Source organism: Chiloscyllium plagiosum, chromosome 11 (assembly GCF_004010195.1).
Source record: "Chiloscyllium plagiosum isolate BGI_BamShark_2017 chromosome 11, ASM401019v2, whole genome shotgun sequence".
Taxonomy (NCBI): Eukaryota; Metazoa; Chordata; class Chondrichthyes; order Orectolobiformes; family Hemiscylliidae; genus Chiloscyllium; species Chiloscyllium plagiosum.
Genome location: NC_057720.1, coordinates 41376542 through 41397994, shown reverse-complemented (window position 1 = coordinate 41397994; position 21453 = coordinate 41376542). Strand labels below are relative to the sequence as shown.

General features: G+C 38.0%; 1 protein-coding gene across 3 annotated transcripts in view; it reads left to right on the top strand.

Annotated features, from left to right (window-relative positions):
• Positions 1-20987, top strand: part of zyg11 (zyg-11 family member, cell cycle regulator) — a 66156-nt gene extending 45169 nt beyond the window's left edge. For all 3 annotated transcript variants that reach the window (XM_043699173.1, XM_043699174.1, XM_043699175.1), the window contains exons 10-16: positions 645-692; positions 4946-5013; positions 6922-7051; positions 13426-13478; positions 14185-14282; positions 15609-15831; positions 20469-20987. In XM_043699173.1, coding sequence (XP_043555108.1) covers positions 645-692; positions 4946-5013; positions 6922-7051; positions 13426-13478; positions 14185-14282; positions 15609-15805 — 594 coding nt within the window. In that variant the 3' untranslated portion in view covers positions 15806-15831; positions 20469-20987. The remainder of the gene's footprint in view (positions 1-644; positions 693-4945; positions 5014-6921; positions 7052-13425; positions 13479-14184; positions 14283-15608; positions 15832-20468) is intronic.
• The last annotated feature ends 466 nt before the right edge of the window (positions 20988-21453 follow it).

Here is a 21453-nt window from a genome sequence, read left to right as displayed (position 1 = left end):
TGCTGATAACTAAACCAAACTGATACTAAATAGAAATTATTGTTACAAACATGTTAAAGACTAAAATGAAATAAAATTCTGCTTGAAAAATTGTTTGAAGAAAATGTCTTTTAGTTTGTTTCCATACCAAATGATACTAGAAACATTAAGCTTAACTCAAATGTGTAAAGCCTCCTAAATATATAGATGCCACTGCAATTTGTTGGATTTCTGCAAATGTGACTTTTAAAAATTAACAGCATGTACTTATTTTGCATGATTAGAGAATCCCAAGTGTTCCAAATAGAGGACTTTTGGAAATAATTAGATTTTGATGAAGTAAATGGTGGAAATTGGTGATGCAATAATTAAAGGCCAATAATTAATAATCTTTTTAGGATAATCACTAAAGACGAAAGCTCAGTCTTTTTAAGAACATGAACATCCCACAGTAGTAGAGACAATGTCTATAAATGGAATTTAAAAGACAAATGGGTGTATTTTTTAACAGGATAGTGTAAATTAGAACAACTGAAAGCTATTGTTATATCAGACAGGCAGCATCAAAGTGGAATTTCCTGTCTTTGTGCTGAAAAATTATATGCTTCATTTTAAACCAATTTATGTACTTGCAACATGTTAACGATTTGCTTTCGTATTTCTAGTCCTTTCCGGGTGAGCCATCCATTCAGCAGAAAGTTCTGGGTTTGTTGGTGAGTAACTTTGGTGTGTTATGATTTGTTTAGAAAAATAAAATGAGGAGTGACATGCTATGATGCAGCATGGTAGAACTTCCCATCGGGTAAATTCCTGTTCATCGGAAGGCAATGAGTGAAGGAAACTTTGCCCATTGTGCACTGAACATTTTGTCAAAACTGTCTTGAAACATTCCTCTATAATTTTGTTTCATTATAGAGGAATGTTTCTGAAATCTCATTTACGTGGAAAATTCAAATCAAAATGTCCTTCAGGGCTTTGTTTGTAAATTGTCAGGTAGCGTGAACTGTTGAGAACCAAGCTGAATACAGAAGGTTTATGAGTGAGGTTAAGAAAGGAAATAAGTGAAATATGTAGGGAGTTTGGGAAAAGGCTGATGGCTAACAATAAAGAAAATCCCAAAGTTTACTGTCAATTCATCAACAGTTAAAGGAGGTGTAAGAGACCAATTGGGAAGTAAGAGGAGGAGTTACATTTAAGAGGCAAAAGACATGCCTGAGATGCTGAATGGATATTTTGTATAAGTCTTTTTACCTCCAAGTTAGATGCTGAGGGCTTAATAACTGAGGATGAAACTCTGTCATTAGAATGATTTTAAAATTAATGAGGGAGTGGTACTGGATTATCTGTTGTTATTTAGAGTTGGTTAAAAACCTGGGATCAGATAAAATGCATCTGAGGATATTGGAAAATATTGAGAGCGGAAATTGCAACGAAACTGACAATTCGGTTTCAACCTTCTTTTTGATTTGGTGGTGTAAGATTGAAGAGTTGCAAACGTTATACCTTGGTTCAAAAACGTTTGTAAAGATTGGCCCAGCAATTGTAAACCAGTCATAGCCCTGTACAGCATGGTCCAACTCGTCCATGCCGACCAGATATCCTAAATTAATCTATTCCTGTTTTCTAGCTTTGGCCTGTACTCCTCTCAACCCTTTATATTCATGTACCCATCCAGATATCCTTTTAAATATTCAGGGTTTACCACCCTTCGCCACTTCCTCTGGCTGCTCATTCTATACTCCCACCATCCTCTACATGAAAACTATGCAGCTTAGGTCCCTTTTAAATCTTTCCCCCCTCACCTTTTAACCTACACCCTGTAGTTTTGGATCCTGCTGCTCTGAGGAAAATACCTTGGCTCTTCACCCTACCCGCGCCCTTCATGATTTTATAAACTTCTATATGGTCACCTCTTAGCTTCCAACATTCCAGAAAAAAATAACCCTAGTCTATTCAGCTTCTCACTATAGCTCAAACCCTCCAACCCTGGCAACATCCTTGTAAATCTTTTCTGAACCCTTTCAAGTTTCACAACATACTTCCTATAGCAAGGAGACCAAAATTGCACACAATATTCCAAAAATGGCCTGATCAATGAACTGCACAGCTGCAATGTGACCTTCTAACTCCTATACTCAATGCACTGACCAATAAAGGCAAGCATACTAAACTCCACTTTCACTATCCTGTCTACCTGAGACTCCACTTTCGAGGAACTATGAACCTGCACTCCAAGGGCTCTGTTCAGCAACGCTCCCCAGGACCTTATTAGGAAGTGTGTAAATCCTGCCCTTATTTGTCTTTCCAAAGTGCACATTTATCTAAACCAAACTCCATCTACCAGTAGTCGGCCCATTGGCCCATCTGATCAAGATCCTATTGTTCTCAGGTAACCTTCTTTGCTGTCCACTACACCTCCAATTTTGTTGCATCTGCAAACTTACTATACCTTCTATGTTCACATCCAAATCATCACATAAGCGACAAAAATTAGTGGACTGAGCACCAATCCTTGTGGCACACTACTGATCACAGGTCTTCAGTCTAAAAAGCAATCCTCCACCACCACCCTTTGTTTCCTTCAAGCCAGATCTATATCCAAATGGCTAGTTAGAACATAGAACATAGAAAAATACAGCGCAGTACAGGCCCTTTGGCCCTTGATGTTGCGCCGATCCAAGCCCACTATCCTCCGTATGCCTATCTAATGCCTGTTTAAATGCCCATAAAGAGGGAGAGTTTACCACTGCTACTGGCAGGGCATTCCATGAACTCATGACTCACTGAGTAAAGAATCTACCCCTAGCATCTGTCCTATACCTACCACCCCTTAATTTAAAGCTATGCCCCCTGTATTCCATGTGAACTAACCTTGCTAACCAGTTTACCATATGGAACCTTGTTGAAAGCGTTACTATAATTTGTATAAGTCACATCCAATCCTCTGCCTTCATCAGTGTTTTTCATTACTTTTTCAAAAATCAACATGGAGGACAGGAAAAAGTTTGTGGCTGTTAAGAGCTACGTTTTTTGAGGTATTTTCTGATTTGGAACTGATTTCCTTGAATTTTTGGAGCAGTAATTACTGCTTTATACTGTTGCATTGATTCAGAACTTTGGTGGGAAGGAAAAAGATCAACAGTATTACTTAAAAATAAAATGGGGCGAGACAGCAGGTATGTTATGGAGAGTAAGAAGAAAGATTAATAAACTTGCACAGCTGATTGTCAGTCAATTTAATTCTGTAGTGGGGAAACTTATAAAACAAGTATTCAAGATTGAATTAATAGCTCCTTTCCTCCCCCCCCCCCCCCCCCCCCCCCCTACCCCCACTCATGTAGAAAAATGTGGAACGATTTGGCATAGTTAGTGCAGATTATTTGAGGTTGAATTGTTCAACTTGCTTGGGTGACTTTAATCATAACAGAGGGTTGATAAGGGGAAGACTTTTGATTTGGTGTACATGCTCGTCAAAATCTATTTGATACAGTGTAACACAGTCTTGAGGAAAGATATAGGTCATGGAATAAAAATGACAGTAGCTAAAAATATTACAAGTGGCTAAAGGATAGTTAATCACAAATTAATAGGTATTTTTCAGGCTGGAAGAAATTTTGGAGTGGAGTTCTCCAAGGATCAGTATTGGACCCTTTACCCATATAGAAATGATCTAGACTTTGGTATATTGGGGATAATTTCAGAGTTTATGGATGATGCAAAACTTGGAGGATTGTAAACTGTGAGAATGACAGTGGATGTCAAAAAGACATTGATAAATGGGTGGAATGGGCGAATAAGTGCAGATGGAGTTCAGGTTGGAGAAATGGGAGGTGATGTAGTTTTGTGTAGAGAACAAGTATAAAATAAAGGGGTTTATTTCCAAGGATTTTGAGGAGTGGAGCTACCTAGGTATTAATAGACACAAGTCATTGAAGGTGGTAGGATAGGTGGAGACAGCTGTTAAAAAAGCACAAAGTTCTAGGTTTCATAAATAGAGGCATAGAGTACAGAGCAGGGAGGTAATTAGACACTGTTACACTACAACTGAAGTATTATGCACAGTTCTGGGTGTTAACTACAGATCTGATATGAATATATTGAAGGAAATGCAGAAGAGGCTTTTGAGAATGGTTCCAAAGATATGAAACTTCCAATATGACAAAATATTGGAGAAACTGACCCTTTTCTTTTCCCTTGCAGAGGAGAAGGCTAAGAGGAAATTTGATAGTTTTTCAAAGTCTCTAAGGATCTGGGCAGAGTGGATAGGGTAAACTGATCTAGAATCAGAGGGTATTCTGCAAAAGGAACTAATGCTGAGTGAGAGTGACTTTTTTTTTTCTCAGTGAGTGGTTGGAATCTGAATACATTCAGGAAGTGCAGTTGAGGCAGATTTAATTGAAGCATTCAAGAGTCATAGAGATGTACAGCATTTAAATAGAATCATCCAATGTGCAGGGTTTTGGGGGAAAGGCAGGAGATTGGCATTAAGTTAAAATGCTCAGAAGCAGTGCAGTCGTGAAATGCTGAACGCCCTCCTTCTGCACCATAAACAATTTATGATTTTGATATGTCTGTTTGTTTAAGAATGAATGGTTGGGAAATACCATTGCATGCTTTTCAAGGAAACCTCTAATTCTGCATATTAGAGTGACAAAGTATTAGGTTAAAACCAAAATGCTTTACACTACTTGCTTGTATATTTTGGTAATTGTGGGCAATTATTGCAAAGGCCTGTATTTACCTGAAAACTGTAGAAAAATTTGAAATACAATTCCTCCTGAAAATATTGGAGACGTAGTTGCATTTTGGCCACAGCCATATGTTTCCTCCCCACTGTTGCCTTAAAATAGCACAAGGCTGTGAGCAAAGGAAGAATTTCTTTTTGTGGAACTGGGTTTCAGTAGGGGCGGTGGTAAAAGATCTGTTCAGAGGGTGAGTGATCAAACAAGTTTTGTTTTCATTTTAGAACAACATTGCAGAAGTGAAAGAACTCCACCCTCAGCTGATGAAGAAGAACTTTATTGAGCATATCAGGTAATACTAATTTTGCTGCGAATTGGTTTTAAAATTCTTGATTCTAATCAATACTAGTAGATTCTTCTTGTCACCCAAGGAGATAACTGGTTTCAAGAATGATAGGCACCCTGTAGAATGTATGGTTCCTGCCCAGAATGTTCAAAGTAAGTAGTTCTGTAATACTGTTTTTAAAGTTGCGAACCTGATTACGTTTAAAGTAGGAGGTATGAACACTTTTTTTAAGACATTAAATTGCATACCTCCTTTTAAAATTTGAGCATTTGCATTTCCCATTATGAAGTCAATAATAACTCTGAGACTGTTTTAGTATAGGGTAATTTGACAATTTTTAATTTAGTGAAAATACAATTAAGGGGTTATAAAATATCCTGTATGTGTTTTAAAGATTTGAATATGTTGGGATTGAAATTTGTTATAGGAATGTGACGATTTATTGTTGGGGAAAGTAATTGGAAATATAAATATTTTGGTTATATTGTAGCAATAATTGAGGCTTAAGTTCACAAACTGACCATAACATTCCATTTTTTAAAAAAAGTATTTAAGGCGGTGTGAGCATTGCTGGCCAAGCAGTGTTTATTGCACATCCCTAATTGCACAGAAGACAGTTGAGTCAATCATATTGCTGTCAATCTTGGGTAATATGTAGGCTAGACCAGGTAGACATGGCAGATGGGTTTTCCTTGCAAGATTGAAACCAAATTGGGGAACATGATGGTAGCAATAATATTCTTGAATTTAAAAAAGTAAACATTCCATTATTGCAATGTGTGTATAGCTTGATATACCGGACTATCTGATGTACAAATAACTCCTTCTGCACCTGTTCTACAAGTAAAGGTAGATTTTTGTTTTAAGTACAGCTTACTTGCAGACACGTTATGGCATATATATTCAGGATTCAACTGAAATGGAGGTGAAATGATGATTTGGAAATTAGCTAATTTTTATCTAGCGCTGCGCTAATGCTTACCAAATTGGTTGGGGAAATGGAAAAGTAGCCAATTGCTCCTCCCTCCTATCTGATTAGTGATGTCTGCAGGAGTGTTTGTGTCTTGATGTTTATCAGCTAAAACTGAGGTCCTGCAGTCAAAAATCTAGCACGAATGCTGGTAACTCACATGTGCTGGAGGAGACCTGCTGGTCCCTATGAAACCATAACTCAGCAAGAGTGTGAACCTTTACCACCGTGTCAGTTATTTTGTGCAGATTTGGTTAAAAGATGAAGCTGATTGATCTTTGAATAATCCAATGGAAAATTTGGTATTTTGAACATTTTATGTGATTAATTTTTATCCCATACCGTCAGTTTTTTTTTTGAAAATTTCATAGAATTCCATCAACTTGCATTTATATAGCACCCATATTAAAAAGAACAGCTTCTGGTGCTTCAGGCATAAGAAAGATTCTCATCAACTATGTGGAAACATTATGGGCATGACTGAAGGCTTGGTTAAACATGCAGGATTTGTGAAGGAGAGGGAGAGATTTTGTGAAGAAGGCAAAGATATAAGCCGGATAGCTGCCACACTGGTGTGACTGAAAGACAAAGGGAAGGAGAGGTGTGTAAAAGGATACTGACTGAGACGTGAATGGTTTTTTGCTGTTCGGCGGGAGTACACCAGAGAAGTTTACCAGAGAAATCATGCAGAGATTCAGAGGAGGAACCCATATTGATTTGGCTTGGGGTGATTTGGGCAATGGAAAGTATTTTGGGTCAGTAAGGTTCTAATTTATCAAGGATGATTCCAGGTCTTAAAATTTTTATTATGAAGGAGGTTTACTAAAATTAACAGTTTTTTTTTCCTAATTGGAGAAAAGGTTGAGGAGACATGTGCCTCCTGTGAATAAATTCTGGAATGGGAGGAAAGCACTTTATTCTGTAATTCATTGTTTCTGTTTTAGTGTTTTACTGCACAATAAAGAAGTGGAAGTCAGTTACTTTGCCGCAGGAATAATTGCTCACTTGATATCCCGTGGGCTGCATATCTGGACACTAGATCTTGACCTTCGAGCTTCTCTTCTGGAGCAGCTGGTATGTTTTAAATACATTGATCATTGTATTTTGTAAAACATATTTTCCATTCTAAGGTGATTTTTGTTTTAAACAAATAATCAGACCTTTTCATTTGAGTTGATTCTAATAATCTGGGGGAAGACTTCTCTTTACTATTTAGAATGAAATCATAATTATTGATCTGTAGTTTCATACTGTTATCTTTTTTGGTTTTCCTCATGGTCTGTCCTTGACTCTCTCTCTCTTCTATTTCTTATCTACGTGCTGTGCTTGACATGAAATCTATCTCTGCCTCACCATTACTTCTCTCAACTTTTCCATTGTTTGATTTGTCAGAGCCTGTCTGATATCCAGTATTTTACAGGATTTTCTTCTAACTATATACAGAAAAGACCAAAGCAATTGACTTCGGTCCCCACCAAGAACCTTTATTGTTTTAGTTACTGATTCTGTCACTCCCTGGCCACTATCTGAGGCTGAATCAGATCATTTGCAACTTTACTTCCTGTTTAGACCACATCTGAGCTTTTGACTGCATATTCACTTTGTTGCCAAGAATCTGTATACTTTAATCAATGTAATATCACCTGAATTCTCCCCTTCCCCACTATCACAGTTAATTTATTGCTGAACTTCTTCACTATATCTTTGATCTCTGGATAACTATTCGAATAGCCTCCTGGCTAGCCTTCCATTTTCTACATTATTAAACCTGAAAGCCTCAATTTTATACTGTTGACATCACATTTGCCCATCATCCTTTATGCTTGTTGAGTCAGTATGGTCCAGTATTTGGCTCTTAAGTCTAGTGATGATAGAGCCCTGGGTGGTAGTGTTGAAGCGTGAGACCTCTGGTTTAAGTACATAGTTCTTTGAAAGTTGTCATATGCTTGCCTTCATTTCTCAGACTGAGTGTAGGAATTCTGATATCATGTTGAGATTGTACAGAATGTTGGTGAGATCACTTTCAGAGTACTGTGTACAATTGTAGTCACCCTGCTTTAGAAAGGATATTAAGGAGAGAGTTCAGAAAAGACTTACAGGGATGTTGCCAAGATTGAAGAGTTTGAATTATAAGGAGAGATTGGATAGGCTGGGACTTCTTTTACTGGAGCATAGGAGGTTTTGTAAAGCTTTATAGACGTTTACAAAATCATGAGGAGCATAGATAAAGTGAATAGCAAAGGCCTTACCCTAGGGTAGGGAGTTCAAAACTAGGGTCATATTTTTAAGGTAAGAAGAAGAAAATTTAAAAGGGACCTGAGGTGTAATTTTTTTTCACAGGGTGGTTTGTATGTGAAATAAACTACCAGAGGAGTAATAGATGCAGGTACAGTTACAACATCTTGAAAGACAACTGGACAGGTACATGAATTGGTAGTACAGAGAAAAGAAGGACATGGCCACACACCAGTTGAAAATAGTACAAGAATTTTAGACTAGATTCCCTACAGTGTGGAAACAGGCCCTTCAGCCTAACCAGTCCACACCGACCCTCTGAAGAGTAACCCACCCAGACCCATTCCCTACATTTACCACTGACTAATCCACCTAACACTTTGGGCAATTTAGCATGGCCAATTCACCTGACCTGCACATCTTTGGACTGTGGAAGGAAACCGGAGCACCTGGAGGACACCCACGCAGACACCGGGAGAACGTGCAAACTCCACACAGTCACCAGAGGCTGGAATCAAACCTGGGACCCTGACGCTGTGAGGCAGCAGTGCTAACCACTAAGCCACCGTGCTGCCCTAAATAGGGGAATTCTAGAGTCACAGTGACCAAGTTTCCCAAACTAAGCTAAACTAGTCACACTTGCCTGTGTTTGGCCCATGTCCCTCTTAACTTTTCCTGTTCACACCTGAGTGCTGCGTTCTTCAATGCTGTCCACCCCTGATTTTTAATAATTTCAACATCCACTGCTGTAATCTTCATTGCCATGCCTGAAGTCCTGACATTGCCTTCTTTACTCCTCTACCCCTCTCTTCCCTCTTAAAGACACTTTTTTTTTGATAAAGCTTTTGGCTACTTCACTAATTTCCTGCTTTATGAAGCAGTGTCAATGCATTTGGTTCTTCTGTAAAGCATCTTGAGATGTTTTACTATGAATCTAAGTTGTTCCTATTTATAATACAAAACATTGGGAATAGTTTCCTCCAAAGGTAAGAAATACTTGCTGCTTTTGAGTTTAATGTTTGATTTTGATAAAATGCCTGGATAACTAACTTGATTGAGTTTTTTGAAGAAGTAACTAGGAGGATTGATGAGGGTGGATTAATGGACATGATCTTTATGGATTTCAGTAAGGCATTCGAAAAGGTTCCTCATGGGAGACTGGTGAGCAAGGTTAAATCACATGGAATACAAGGAGAACTAGCCATTTGGATACTGCACTGGCTCGAAGGTAGAAAGCATAGGATGGTAGTGGAGGGTTGCTTTTCAGACTGGAGGCGTGTGACTAGTGGTGTGCCATTAGAATCAACGTTGGGTTCACTGCTTTCCGTCATTTATATAAATGATTTGGATGCAAACAAAGGAAGTACAGTTGGTAAGTTTGCAGATGACACCAAAATTGGAGGTATAGTGGACAACAAAGAAGGTTACCTCAGAGTACAACAGGATCTTGATCAGAAGGACCAATGGGCCGAGGAATGGCAGATGGAGTTTAATTCAGATAAATGTAAGGTGTTGCATTTTGGAAAGGCAAATCGGGACAGGACTTGTACACTTAATGGTAAGGTCCTGGGGAGTGTTACTGAACAAAGATACCTTGGAGTGCAGGTTCATAGCTCCCTGAAAGTGGAGTTACAGGTAGATAGGATAGTGAAGGTGGTGTTTGGTAGGCTTTTCCTTTGGTCGGAGTATTGAGTACAGGAATTGGGAAGTCATGTTGCAGCTGTACAGGACATTGATTAGGCCACTTTTGGAATATTGCGTGCAATTCTGGTCTACTTCCACTCGGAAAGATGTTGTGACACTTGAAAGGGTTCAGAAAAGATTTACAAGCATGTTGCCAGGGTTGGAGAGTTTGAGCTATGGGGAGAGGTTGAACAGGCTTGGGCTGTTTTCCCTGGAGCATCAGAGGCTGAGGGCTGACTCTATTGAGGTTTGTAAAATCATGAGGGGCATGGATATGGTAAATAGACAAAGTCTTTTCCCTGGGGTGGGTGAGTCCAGAACGAGAGGGCATAAGTTTAGGGTGAGAGTGGAAAGATTTAAAAGGGACCTAAGGGGCAACTTTATCATGCAAAGAGTGGTGCAGGTATGGAATGAACTGCCAGAGGAAGTGGTGGTGGCTGATACAATGTTGTTAGTACATTTAAAAGGCATCTGGATGGGTATAGGAGTAGGAAGGGTTAAGAAGGATATGGGCCACGTTCTGACAAATAGGACTAGATTAATTTGGGATATCTGGTCAGCATGGTAGAGTTGGACCGAAGAGTGTGTTTCTGTGCACTATATCTCTGACTCTGTGACTTTGATTTTAAAAAAATTCAATTCATTTTCCTCCTCCACAATTTTAACAAGCTAAACTAAAGATTACTGCTCTATGGTTCAATCATAAAATAAGTTTGGGAACAAATACATTTTGTTACATTCTTTAAGAATAACAACCATACTATCTTTGCATTACAGTGCCAGGATGTTTCTTGAATGCATTTGGTGTCCTTTTCTAGCAACCTGCTGCATTGGTTACTTATTCCTTTTGAAGAAATTCTCCTAATTTCTCCTTTTACAGATGTGAAACTTTTTGCCTTTTAAAACCTTATTATCCCTTGCTGCAATGCTTTCAAATACTTTGGGTAGTATTTCAAATGTACTGTCTCTATCTTGATCGGTTTCAATGTCGGTCCCTTTGTACTACTAATTTGGTTTAAATGGCCTGCTTATGTTGTGATGATAATGGAGCATGGTTCATTAGTTTGTTTGTAATTTGTAATTTCTGCTTCCTCTGACTTGGTGCCTTTTTACTTTAAGTTTATAAACTTAATGGGCTGTATTATGTTGTGGAAATGAAAATTCAGTTTTTTATGGTATTCCACTTCTAAAATTGATAGCATCTTCTGGATGTTACGTAGAAAGTTAAACACAGAAATCCAGGATTTTTGTGATATTATGGTTATCTAAAGGGTATGTTGTTAATACCTACACCCCAAAATGAGGTTTTGGCTTGTGCTATTAGTTTTACTTTGCATATCCTTGGAAAATGTTACATCTTTTGAATGCTGGTGAGTTTAATGTATTCATAATTATTGCTAAAAATTTTCGCTGGGCCTGAGCAAAGTTTTTTTAAAAATTATTAAATTTTAAATATATCAATAAATCTAGTTTCTGTTGTTTAAGATAGAAACTAAAATATCAAACAAACCATTGTTTATGTTTTCTCCCTTAATCTCCTGTGTATCACTGGACCTTTTCTAGGACTTTCCTCCTTGCTTAGTGGTGAGCATATCTGTTTCAGCCTGAACTAAAATCCAGCTCATGAGTATTTGTTGTTAAATGGATCATTTTTAGTGATCTTCTGGTACTAAAATAGTCACTTAATTTCTTATGTTTTAAAATGTGAATGTTAACTGTGGGAAGCTATTAATACCTGTATCCGGTCTCTTGAACTTCTAAATCTGCTCGGTATTGCACTTTTCCATGAATAATTTGATTGTCAGCTAAAAGTGCACTTCAACATGGGGTTGGAGGGGAAAGAGCAGGAAATTGTCATGATTGAGGTTTAGAACTTATTAAATATGGTAGACAAAATGTTGTATTTAACAAACTACGTGGAGAGTTTAATTCTAATGTCCATTTTACTGTTTCCTTTCCAGTTAGGATCAGCACAAGTGTTGGGTAAATTCTGACATAAAACAGCTTTAGAGTGAGAATTTCCTTTTAATGTTATAGCAGTAGCAGCACACGAATTATGGTGATAGCAGTAGTAACTGTTTTGTATACTTCTGTCACCAGAAGCAAGGAATGGGTGAACACCATAATTTTTTTTAGTATTAAAAAGCAGCTTGTTTTCACCCTTGTTAATTGGATTTCAACTCTCAAAGAAGAGAACTGACTGTTAATCAGCTTAATATGTACAAAGACAACCCATTCTGTTAATCTTATTTAAAGTGGAAGTCATAAAAAATCTAGTTTGAACTGCTGTTGATGGAATAAGAAAATGACTTACTCCCTTTAATGAAGTGGTCTCATAAGTATCCCACTGATTGCTTTAAATTGTTCATTTGCAGCATGAGAGCCATCTTAACACACACGTCCTTTTTTCTTTTGTTTAATAATTCCATTTGAATTTATGGCTGGCTTTTTTTCTTATGGTGGCACACGTGTGTTTATGATTTAAGCTTTTAAGCTTCAATTCAGCTAAGTAATTCAGACAACTTGAACTCCAGCACATTTGCTAGAGTGATTTATTCTGTAGTTACTCACTATTTATAGTATAGAAACACCTTTTGAGTGAGCTCATGTGGTGCAATGTTTTAGTGTCCCTACCTTTTGGGCCAGAAGATCTGAATTCAAGTCCCACCTGCCCCAGTTGTATTATGTCTGAGCAGAATTTGTTTTCTGCTGTGGTTCTGTTCGCCGAGCTGGAAGTTTTTGTTGCAAACGTTTCGTCCCCTGTCTCGGTGACATCCTCAGTGCTTGGGAGCCTCCTGTGAAGCGCTTCTGTGGTGTTTCCTCCGGCATTTATAATGGCCTGTCCCTGCTGCTTCCGGTTGTCAGTTTCAGCTGTCTGCTGTAGTGGCCAGTATATTGGGTCCAGGTCTATGTGTTTGTTGATGGAGTTTGTGGATGAGTGCCATGCTTCTAGGAATTCCCTGGCTGTTCTTTGTTTGGCTTGCCCTATAATGGTAGTGTTGTCCCAGTCGAATTCATGTTGCTTGTCGTCTACGTGTGTGGCTACTAGGGATAGCTGGTCATCCACAAACTCCATCAACAAACACATCGACCTGGACCCAATATACCGGCCACTACAGCGGACAGCTGAAACTGACAACCGGAAGCGGCAGGGACAGGCCACTATAAATGCCGGAGGAAACACCACAGAAGCGCTTCACAGGAGGCTCCCAAGCACTGAGGATGTCACCTAGACAGGGGACGAAACGTTTGCAACAAAAACTTCCAGCTCAGCGAACAGAACCACAGCAATGAGCACCCGAGCTACAAATCTTCTCACAAACCTTGAAGAATTTGTTTTTTTTAATAATAAATCTACTAACACCTTTTATGCTCTAGTAATTTTCAAAGCGCTCTTATTTTGCTTTATTTATTCAAAGGCAGTTGGCTAACTTTAGTTTTTCTTTCTTAAGCATACTAACTTCCAAAGAATCATTATTTTGCTTTATTTATCCAAAGACAGTTGACTAACTTTCTCCTCTTCTTTTCAGCATTCTGTCATTCTAAATTGGCCAACTCCAGATTGTGAAATGGTAGCTTATAGGTATGTTCATGATTTTGAAAGTGTACTTTGTGATGGTTTCCTGTCCCTGCTCCATAATGGACGCAGCTGAGAGATTTGAAGATAATTTATAAAATTTTCTATGTTTCAAATCTTTATTGCAATCAATTACCTGTAGTCATTTTACAGATTGTTAGCCTTTCTTGGTAGCAATCTTGTCCCTTGAATGAGAAGGTTGTGGTTTTGAGCCTCACTGTTGAGAAACTTGACACATCCTGCAGTGTCAAAGTGCTGTATGTTGAATGAGACACTAAATGTTAAAGAAGGCACTAAAATAGCTTACTTATTTAGCTCATTGTTTGAGAATACTTGCTGTATAAATATTGGTTACTACGTTTATACATTTGTGAGAAAAAAGTGCACTAACAATGTATAGTGCAGCGCTTTGGGCATGCTAAAGTTATAAAAGGTACTGTATAAATAATTTATTCCTTTAGCATTGCTGGAGAATTTTTATTAATTTTTTTGGGGTAAATCAGATTCAAAAGTGAAAAATGTGTGAACTAAGATATGGATGTTAAATAAGCTTTTATACAAGGAGAATGGAAAAGATCATTTTATGAAAGTGACCAGATTCAACAGTTCCATTTAAATTTAATTTGCCTCAGTTTTGTGAATATATTGGAATTTAAGCTCATTACAAATGTGCTTTTTCCTTTCTGCTAACATTGTGAATATTTATTTCCAGGTCATTCAGTCCCTTTTTTCCATTGTTGGAGTGCTCTGATACACCAGGAGTACAGATTTGGGCTGTCTGGGCAATGCAACATGTCTGTAGCAAAAATGGTAGGTGTTAATGGTGGACAAAGTGCAGTATTATTTCTGTTCACATGCTTGAGCAGGATTAATTGGTGTGTTTCTCCATAAAATTTAGATTTATGAAGTGAACCATTCTCTCTTTTTATTTCTAGCTTCTTTTGTTTTTCAGAAATTCTTTATGAAGTTTAATTGGAATAACAATAATTAATTGACTTTTTGTTCTTCATTGTTAGTTAATGAGATGCTCCATTTCTCTCTCGCCACAGTTCATAACAAGATTAGTGGATGTATTGGTGATCTTCTTCCAAAATTCTATAGATTCTCGAATGTTTCCGAAGATTGGAAGGTAGTAAATGTCACCCCACTACTTTAAAGAGTGGGTGAAATACACAATGGGGGCTGCAGATCTGTTGCAGGGAACATGCTAGAATCCAATATAAAGCTTTGGATAATATTGGTCTGGTTGGGCATTGTCAGCATGAATTTGTGAATGGAGGTCCTGTTCAATGAATGTATTAGTTGTTTTTGAGGATGTTACAAATTGAATTGATACAAGGGAGTCAGTGGATGTAGGCTTTCAAAGTTTTTGATAAAGTTCCCAACAGTAATTTGGTTAACAAAATTTAAAGCATACTGGATATGATATAATGATATATGATAGCATGGATTAAGAATCAACTAACAGGCAGACGCAGTAGAAATAAACAGTTCATTCTGACATTGGCAGGCTATGATCAAGGGGGTTCTACAGGGATCAGACCTTTGTTGGATTGCACCTGGATTTCTGTGTATTATGTTTTGGTCCTCTTAGCTTAGGATATTCTTGCAATAGAAGGCAACAAAGGTTCACAAGCCCATTCCTGGAACAGTGAGACTGACCTATAAAGACAGATTGGAGAAATTGGGGATGTATTCTCCAGAGTTCAAGGAATGAGAAATGCTGTCATTGAAACTTAAAAATACTTGGAGATATACAGGATAGATGTAGTCAAAATGTTTTGCTTGTTTGGGGAAACTGGGGACACAATTTTGCTATGTGGGAAGATATTTCAGACTCTGAGATGAAATTATTTTACTAAATGTTATGAGCTCTTGAATTGTTTATTCTTGTGGGCTGTGGAAGCTCAGTCACAATTTTAATAGTGCGTGATACACAGGAAACTAAATGATCTGACCCCATCAGTTTCCCAAAGGCTTTGTGCAGTTAAAATTGTGCTGTGGAATTTTGAGTCCACCTGGAATCTGTTAATTGTCTCTCATATAATCACTGCCAGAATATATTGTTTTAATTTCATCAAGTTTGAGTCAAGAGTGACGTCCAATTTTTGTTTTTTATTTTGCTCTGTCCTACAGCTCCCAGGTACTGTAGCATGCTAATTGAAGAGAGCGGAATGCAAAAATTGTACAGCATTAAGGAACACCCCCAAGTTTCACCAGATGTTCTGCGTATTGTTAATAGCATTATTGAAACTTTGGAAAAGTATATCATGCGCCACGGGAAATTGGTCTCCAGCCAGAAAAAGCCACAAACTAAGCACAGTATGGTCTAAGCAGAAGTTTTGGACAGATTGTATGAGTAAGTTTTTTTTTTAAAATAGTTTGGTAACTTCCGATTATTGATGAATAAAAGAAACTAAGTTTTTAGTGTTGCTCATCTGGACAGCTGCAAGAATGCTAACATTGAAAGGCAGTAACAATTTATATCTCACGTGAAAGTGGTGCTGATTGGTTCACAAGTTGACTTTGGTGACCATAAGACAAAGGAGCAGAAATTAGGCCATTATGCCCGTAGATTCTACTCTGCCATTCATCGTGGCTAATAATTTTCTCAACCGTATTCTGCCTTCTCCCCATAACCTTTTGATCCCCATAACAATCGAGACCTATCTATCTGTCTTAAATATACTCAATGACCTGGCCTCCACAGCTTTCTGTGGCAATGAATTTCAAAGATTCACCATTGTCTGGCTGAAGAAGTTTCTTTTCATCTTCATGCTAAAGGATCTTCCCTTTCACTCCAAGGCTGCGCCTTCGGGTCTTAATCTCCTGCTAATGAAAAGATTTTTCCCAACATCCACTGTATCTGGGCCTTTTAGTATTCTGTAAGTTTCAATTAGATCCCCCCCACCCTCCCGCCCTATCCTTCTAAACTCCATAGAGTACAGACCCAGAGTCCTCAAGCATTTTGTGTGTTAAGCCTTTCATTCCTGGGATCTTTCTGATGAACCTCTCCTGGACCCACTCCAGGGCCAGAATATCCTTCCTGTGATATGGGACTCCAAATTGCTCACAATATTTTAGATTTGGTCGACTAGAGCTTTATAAAGTCTCAGAAATACATCCCTGCTTTTATATTCTAGTCTTCTCAAAATAAATGCCAACATAGTATTTGCCTTCCTAACTACCAACTCAACCTGCAGGTTAACCTTCAGAGAATCCTGGACTAGGACTCCCAAGTCCCTTTGCACTTAAGATTTCTGAAATTTCTCCCCCTTTAGAAAATAGAAAATATTCTTCCTACCAAAGTGCATGACCTCACACTTTCCCATATTATATTCTATCTGCCTTTTCTTTGCCTACTTTCTTAAGCTGTCTAAATCCTTTTTGCAGCCTCCACACCTCCTTAATACTACCTATCTCTCCACCTGTCTCTCCACCTCCAAACTTAGCCAGAGTTCCCTCAGTTCCTTCATCTAGATCATTAATGTGAAAAGTTGTAGTCCAAACACTGATCCTTATGGAACACTATAAGTCACCATCTTGAGAAGGACCCTTTTATCCCCACTCTCTTTCTGCCAAACAGCCAAGCTTCTATCCATGCTAGTGCCTCGCCTGTAACACATTGGGCTCTTAGCTTAGCAGCCTCCAGTGTGGCACCTTGTCAACGGCCCCCTGGAGATCCATTGACTCTTGGTCTAACCTGCTTGTTACCACCTCAAAGAATTCTAACGGATTTGTCAGGCATGACCTCCCATTGATGAAACCATGCTGACTTTGCCCTATTTTACCATACACTTCCAAGTATTCAGAAATCTCTTCCTTCACAACCGACTCCAAAATCTTACCAGTGACCAAAGTCCGGCTAATGTGAGTGTAATTTCCCGTCTTTTGCCTTACTCCCTCCTTAAACAGGAGGTTTTATTAATGATTTTGCAGTCTTCTTGGATTCTCCCCGACTCCTGTGATTCCTGAAAGATCACCACTAATGCCTCCACTATTTCTCCGGCTATCTGCTTAAGAACTCTGGGGTGTGATCCATCTGGTCCAAGTAATTTATCCATCTTCAGACTTGTCTGTTTTTCTAGCACCTTCTCACTACACTCACCTCTGTCTCCTGACTGTCTCGAATGTTTGGGATATTGCTCTAGTGTCTTCCATCGTGAAGACTGATGCAAAATACTTATTCAGTTCCTCAGTCATTTCTTTTGTTCCCCATTACTTCTTCCCCAGTATCATTTTCCAGTGACCCAGTGTACAGTTTTGCCTCCTCTTTGCTCTTTTATATATCTAAAGAAACTCTTGCAATCTTTTATATTATTGGCTAGCTTACCCTCACATTTAATCTTCTCCCTCTTTATTTCTTTTAGTTGTCCTGTCTTGGTCTTTGTAGGCTTCCCAATCCCCTAGCTTCCCACTGCCCTTCGTCACATTATATACTCTGTCCTTTACTTTTATACTGTCCTTGACTTCCCTTGTCAGCCATGGTCACTTCGTCCTCCCTTTAGTATGCTCCCTCTTCCTAGGGATGAATTTTTGCTGTGTCTCCTGAATTATTGTACCATGAAGAATGCACTAGGGAATCGATGGTCCCTCCCATGCATTTGTTTCAAAGGCATAACGACTGGGCATATTCTGTTTGCTTATAGGTATGTATATATATCTATCAAACATAAATGAGCCACAATGTGAGCCTTACTGATATGTCTGAAATATAAATATTTTTTTGATTTTTGAGATGGGGCTGTTGCTGTATTTCCAGCATTTGCTCTCCATTTCTATTTGTCCATTGAATTGAGTGGCTTTCATGGTCAGTTAGGAGTCAACCATATTTGTGTACTGGAGTCACATGTAGTACTCCAGGTAAGGATACAAGAGTACCTTTTTTTTTTAAAAAAAAGTGAAACCAATGTATTTTTTTGATCATCAATGATCATTTCAGGTTCAATGTCACTGAGAATAGCTTCCAATTCCAAATTTTATTTTAATTTAAATTGCACCAGCTATTTTGGTGAGATTTAATCCCATGAGCCCAGGTAGTATTAACCCAGGGCCTCTGGATTCCTGGGTTAGTGACATCACCACCATATCCACTCCATTCTTAATACATTTGGGATTATTCAGTAAGTGCTGTTCCATTATTGATTCACATCTAACTAGTGAGAATTTTGCAAATACAGACTTGCAGTTCCCTGGTACTTCCTTTGTGATTGTACCTCATCAGTTCAGGTTCAACTTGCCAACCAAGCAACATCCTTTACTCCAAATTGTTGCTCTCTTTTGAACTTTGTCATTTCTGTACCTATCCTAACGAGTTCACCACAAAAAGCTTCAACCTTTTTTATGCAATACTAAGGTTTGGAAACTTTAAACTCTCTATTCTCTACAATAATGTTATCTCATCTAATTTTAATGGGGGGGGGGGGGGGAAGAGAGAAGAGATTTGTAACATGGATTTTGATGGACCTTTGAATAAATAGGTAGCATAAGACACATGAAACCCCTCTGAATGTACCGTATGTCTGAATAATAAACAATGCTATTGGTAAAGACTTCAAAATATAATTAATATGTTATAAAGATGACAAGTTTTATAAAAAGTGACACCATTTTGCAGCGCACAAGGTGGTCCACTGTGCACATGTTGGTTGTTTGCTACATTGGAAACAAACTGACTTCCCTTCTCATGTTAACATGTCTTTTTTCTCTGCTTCAGTATTTTCTCTTTAGTGGTCTAAAAGACAAATCAATCCTGCTTTAAAGATTTTCTTTTATATCACCCTTTCTTAATTTTCCTGGTGATTTAAAAAGAAATTCTTCATCTACGTTTTCTAAGGTTCCAGTTTCCATTCTGTAACTGAATTACCTCAGAACCCTTAATTCTTGTGCTCTTTTTCCCAATTTAAATGTTCTACTAACACCATGGTGCTTAAGTGCACAGTCTTTCAGGCAGTCATATTTAAAAGTTTACATATATATTCAACTTCTCATTTATGCTTTTTTTTCTCATTTGGCTTCCATTTAAACAATTTTAATTTCTAGTCCTTTGTGTCTTTTCCTTCTCCCTCATGTCTGGGGTGCATTTAAGAATGGTCCTCAGTTGGAGGGAAGTTTTAAAGTTCAGGTCTGTCTGCAGCAGACTTGAAAAGTGTTTGCTTAGGATACTTGTATTATAAAGATTTTTGTATTATTTAATGGATTACCTTTTTAAAATGCCTAGAAAACTTAAGTTAAAAATCACACAACACCAGGTTATAGTCCAACAGGTTTAATTGGAAGCACGCTAGCTTTCAGAGCGACACTCCTTCATCAGGCGATAGTGGAGGGCTCGATCGTAACACAGAATTTATAGCAAACATTTACAGTGTGAAAACTTAATGTTGCTTCTCATAAGTGAATATTGAAGAGGAATCTGTCCATATACCTTGTTAAATGCTTGTTATTTGCATTAGAATGTTGAGTTGGACCAGGTCTTGTGGAAAGAACAAACTAGATATGTAACCCATATGTTCAGGTCCTTTTTATCTTGCTGGTTTGGCAGTTGCTAGGACCTGCATGCTGCATCTAAATGAAGATTGCGTACTGAACTCTAATACTTTGTAGCTTTCGATTGGGTTCTTGCTACGTTCCAGCTGAATGCTACACTTGATTTGAGTTTAGCTCTCCATTTTATTTTAGCACTCAGATGGTACTAGTGTAAATTTCCTTGCTGTTTGTGGCTTAATAATAGGCATTCACTGTACTATTGGAAAAATAAATCAATATATTTGAGGTGAAATTTCAGTAAATATGTCAAAACTGATTCCTACAACATTGTTGATAACTTTGCAAAATTAATTAATGGTGGCAGCAAGGACTAGGCAGAATGATGGTTTCTTTAAAATGTACCCATCCGATTCTGGGGTCCAGTATTAGTGTTGTGCAATATGTGGAAGTGAATACTATAGTGAAACATTAACAAGTCTCAAATTAATATGCATTTACTTCTTCAAACAGGTGGAGGATGTTCAGCGCGTAACCTTTTTTATTTTCTGAAGACTATGAAGAGAATTTCCTTGATTGAAACTGTCTGCTGTTAAACATTTCTATAAGCTATTCTAAGTGCAGGAAGAATTTATCACAGTGGAGTGTTGGTGTAGTCTGTGGTATTGTCTTGTTCTACCAGAAGCAGCTGATGCTTGAATAAGTGCTGCTGATGAAATGTTTACTTAATCTGGATGTCACTCATATACCTTCTTTGCAAAGAATAAATCCATGTTTAGAACAGCTGAACTGTGATTAGCTTAAATGTATTTGATCCCCACTTACTTTTAAAAATATTTTGTATGAAATGTTGATGACTCCTTCAGGGGAAATTGGCATTTGAAATTGCCAATTTGTATTAATGCTTGTTTTGTTCGTCTTATTGCTTGTACAGATAAATGTATCATTGGTTTTAAGATTTTCGGCTCAGAGGGACTCTTGCCATCAATACCTCATATTTTAAAAACCATTCTATTAAAAGAATTGATTTTGCATTGTTCTATTTTTAAATGGTGTTTTTTTTTTTTTTACAGCAACTGGTATTTGGTGTCAGCCTAACAAATGTTACTATCCCACATCTACCCCAGTGAATGCACAAACCTGACTTGAATTCCATGAGCCTCATTTGTTATGGTTTATGCTTGGGTAGGATCTGTCTCTAAAGAACCTTGTAAAATAGGCCAAGGCTAAATTAAAGTTTCCAGCTATCCCGTTACAGATCCTTTGCTGGGAAACTGCTAAATTTTTATGGGCATATTGGGTCAGAGTCATTCCTATTTATAAATTGTAATGTTCTGTGAATATCCATTTGTAATACATTACAGCCAAGAAAAATGCATTCTCACACCATTTGGGAGGGAGCAGGCTGTCAAAAAAAGTCTGAAATGACCAGATCACTGAAGGAGCTCTATCCAGTTCTGCCACAAATGGCTGAATGGCTACCACTTGTGCTGTAATA